Source organism: Tiliqua scincoides, chromosome 5 (genome assembly GCF_035046505.1).
Source record: "Tiliqua scincoides isolate rTilSci1 chromosome 5, rTilSci1.hap2, whole genome shotgun sequence".
NCBI classification, from domain to species: Eukaryota; Metazoa; Chordata; class Lepidosauria; order Squamata; family Scincidae; genus Tiliqua; species Tiliqua scincoides.
The window spans coordinates 141,959,508-141,963,522 of record NC_089825.1 but is presented as its reverse complement, the minus strand read 5'-3'; the positions used below and the strand labels follow the sequence as shown (position 1 = coordinate 141,963,522).

General features: G+C 45.8%; 1 protein-coding gene across 1 annotated transcript; it reads left to right on the top strand.

Moving 5' to 3' along the window:
* Positions 1 to 1,313: 1,313 nt before the first annotated feature.
* On the top strand, positions 1,314 to 3,529 carry LOC136652059 (ribonuclease-like). The gene is made up of 2 exons (XM_066628902.1): positions 1,314 to 1,392; positions 2,782 to 3,529. The coding sequence occupies exon 2, from the start codon at positions 2,790 to 2,792 to the stop codon at positions 3,231 to 3,233; it is 444 nt and encodes a 147-aa protein (XP_066484999.1). The 5' UTR covers positions 1,314 to 1,392; positions 2,782 to 2,789; the 3' UTR covers positions 3,234 to 3,529.
* Positions 3,530 to 4,015: the final 486 nt, after the last annotated feature.

The following is a 4,015-nucleotide window of genomic DNA, read 5'->3' as shown; positions in this document are numbered from 1 at the left end:
GCCCGCAGGGCGGATCAGGGAGAAAAGGAGGAAGACACCAAGTCTAGTCAGGGCTATTCAGATCATGCGTGGATAGCCTATGATGAGATGTTAGGCTCAAGGCAGCTCACAAACCCACCTTAGATTGGCTCATCCCCCAATGAGAATTGTGGGTCCACATCATGGCCCCTTTCAAAGCCTGCCTGGTGATCTAATGGTGGCCACCTCATAGTTCATAACAGAGCAGGCTAGGGCTGGCCACCAGCCTATGCCCATTGGGGTCAACCCCATGGACCTACTACGAATACAACTCTTTGCCCATTTATCTGCAGAGCCAAACAGTTTTGGCATGTGCAAAGTTGGGGTAGTCTAGGCAGGGCAAAAAGGAGGCAGATGCCAAGCCCACACTCTGGCCCCAGAGGGGATTAGGCTCCTTCTCTATTGACACTGCTGTAATTCTACCCCTTTAAGAAGGACTCCAATTGCCTGGCTAATAGCTAAGGGCTCCCAGATACCAGCACCCCCTTCCCCTGTCCTACATGGAAGGACAATTTGCACTCAGTGAGTAGTTTGGAGGTGCAAAGACTTTTGCTTTTACCAACACATACCATTTTTCCACTGGCATGCAGCCTCAGACTATCAGGGTGACTGATGTAACACACCATCCACATGCCTGCCATTTTTTCCAACCCTTATAAAAGCACATTAGTAAGTTTTTTACGTTTCAGAGGTTGAGCAAGTGCTGTATTGCTGATGCATGGGAGCAATCATGAATGTTGTCCCATCCACACCAATTTTTTATAAGTGATAAGAAATGACACTTTCACCATTTTTTTGAAATGCTGGGAAGTGATGCATTTACTACTGTTTTAAATGTGGCCTGGATTTAGCAGAAGATGGGCTGGATGTGTGTACGGAAAAGGGTCCTCGTAGAAACCACCTTACTGAAGCCACCCCTTTCCACAGTGGTGGGAGAAAGGAACTGGTTCATCTCTACTCTTCAAGTAAATGTAGTTCTTGGACAAATGTGGAGAGAGCCAAACGGCTTTGGATTTCTTTTTGGGGGGGAAGGGTGAGGGGAAGAGGAAGTTGGCATTGGGTTTTCTGCAGAACAACTCTCAAAGAAGACAATGTAGTGAAGCCACATTGTAACAGATTGATAAAATCATTTGAGGAGAATACAGTTTGAAGTGGGGGGGAATATACCTTGCATGCCTGTTGCTTTGCATCATCTCTTCTCCTCCTCTTCCTCACAGGGCAGTTGGATTTCCTTGGCCATTCACCTCTTCCTGGTATTGTGCCACATCTGCTGCGGGTCTATTTAAGAGTCACCGCGAAAGACCAAGAGAACCGAGGAGGTTTCCAACTGGGCATTCAACCACATCTGCCTGACCAGGAAAAGACCCTCAGAAGGTGAGTTTCTGAGTGCTCTAGGGAGTAGGTCCGCATGGCTCAGGGAGCAGGTTTCTGCAGGCTTTAGAGGGTGCAAAGCTACATGGTTTCAGAGTCATTGAAATGTAGTGATGCATTAATGTCAAAGATCCAACTGGAATGTAGTCCGTTCTTGAAAGACAGAACTTCTCTGTTCATTGTAAAAACTCCTTCAGGGGTTCAGAGAAAGCCTGCCCATGTAACTGCCTTGAATAAAGCCAAAAGGAACAATCCAATGGCCAGAAAGACGGTGGTATATTATTATTATTATTATTATTATTATTATTATTATTATTATTATTATTATTATTATTATTATTATTATTATTATTGAAGGGTGTATGGGAGGCAGGAAGTACAAGAGGTTGATACATTGAACAGGGAGACACAGCTGCAATCCTAACCTAATGGAACGGTGCGCAGGCTGAAATGTGGCCTGCAATTAATTGGTGGAGTCCATAACAAACACCTGCTTCTAAACTTGGGCTTCTCAGGGCTTCTTCACACCTGACTCTTCTCTGGTGCGCACCTAAACATATGAACTGCAAATGTGTCAGGCACTGGGTTTGTAAATACACGTCTCAGAGAGGTGTGCTTGCTGGAAGCTGGGGTTGGCTGCAGGGCTGCCCTTCAGAAGCATATTAGAGAGGAGGACTAGATTCGCTGCCACAGGTTTAGGTCTGAGGTAGCCTTTCAGGGGATTGCTGGGATATCTCCGTTCCCTCCTAGCTGCACTGCTTGCAGCTGACATGATGACAATGATACCTTGAGAAGGAATTTCTTTTTCAAGTGTGAATCCAAATCTCAAGTGCATTTAGAGCTGCAACTTCTTTTCTTGGATGCACTGGATGCTGCCATTCACGGAATGTCTTCATGTTAGTGTCCTTCCCCTCCGTCCTGCAGGGAAACAAAGATGTCTCTTCTGACTTCCTCTGCCTTTTGTCTTCTTGGCATCTTGATGTCCAGTTTGTTCTCGGGAGGTGAGTCCCTTGAGCAAACCCTTAGGTTGACTTTCCATTTTGAAAGGAACACTGGGGGAAGGACAAAGGTCTTCTGTCATCATTTGACTATCAAAACTGGAAGTGGGGATAGCAGAGAAATCTTTTGTGGGTCTGATCTGTAATTAGAATGAAAACAGGTGTAACATTTTGAAAGCATGATAACCCAGCTAATCTGTATTTCTGTAGCCCCCTCCTTCTAATGGTTGTGTTAAATTAAAGAAAAGAAAACCCAAGATTTTTAATGGACTGCCTTAAGTCCTTTTTGGCTGACACTGCCTGAACGTGTTGTTAATGTTATTGTTACAGTGCCCCCCAGTGGCAATGAGAAACATTGATGCCATGATCGTAATTTCTTTTTCCTTGTAAGCAGTGGAAAGAATGAAGCCTTCAGAAGGAGCCTGCTGCCTTCTCTTCATCTTGCTGGTGACTGGGTGGTGGCCTGGAGCATCCTGTGACAACCCCCGCTATGAGAAGTTCCTCACCCAACACCGGGATGATCCCAAGAGCAGCTTTCGTAACCGATACTGCAATGTTATGATGCAAAGACGAGGCCTCACCAGGTCCCAGTGCAAGGAGGTGAACACCTTCATCCATGGCTCCAAAAGGCAGATCCAGGCTGTGTGCACCAGTGGAGGGGTTCCCTATGGGGAGCTGCGGCATAGCCTGCAGCACTTCAGGGTCACCACGTGCACCCTCAGGGGTGGCTCGGTCCGGCCACCATGCGAATATGACCAAAAGAACTCACCCAGGTTTATTGTCATTGCCTGTGAAGATGGCTGGCCCGTACATTATGACGAAAGTCAGATTGTGACAACTGTTTGATACCCAGCAGGAAGTAACATTGCAGCTTAAATCCAGTGCCATCTTTCTTCTGAACTTTTGTGTCATGTGTCGATTTTAGCGCACCCTCTGCTGCTCTTCCCCTCCTCTGTTGTTCGTTACACACCCCTCTCTTTTTGTCATTCTCTGCAATATCAAACTTTTGATTGAAGGCTCATTGGGGCATCTGTTTTTGCTTGTTACTCCTCCAAGTGCCATGTGTACTGATGGCACTGTATACATCATTTTAACAATAAGAACTTTCTGCTATTAATTTCATTATATTACCATATAACCATGTAGCAAACTTCTGGACTGTAATGTGATTGCAAAGTAAAAAAAAAAAAAAAAAAGATTTTTTTTTTGGTGAAACAAGAATTAAGAAAAATAGGCGCTTTGAAATTCATTGTTCATAAAGTAGCATCTAATGAGAAATTTTATATAAACATATTAAATGTTCTCAGAAGTTTGTTTCCTAATGAACATTATGTCCTCCAGGGGGCAGCATCTGTTGGGAATCAGGATTTGCATTGTGGCATCTGCTAAAGCAGGGGTGCCCAAACCCCGGCCCCAATCTCAGGGGACTCCCAATCCGGCCCACGGGGAGCCCCCAGTCTCCAATTGGCCCTCCAGAGACTTGCTGGAGCCTGTGCTGGCCCGATGCAACTGTTCTCAGCGTGAGGGGGACTGTTCAACCTCTCACCTGAGCTGTGGGGCAAGGGCTCCCTCCACTACTTGCTGTTTCACATTTGTGATGTGGCAGTGAAGGAAAGGCTGGCCTTGCT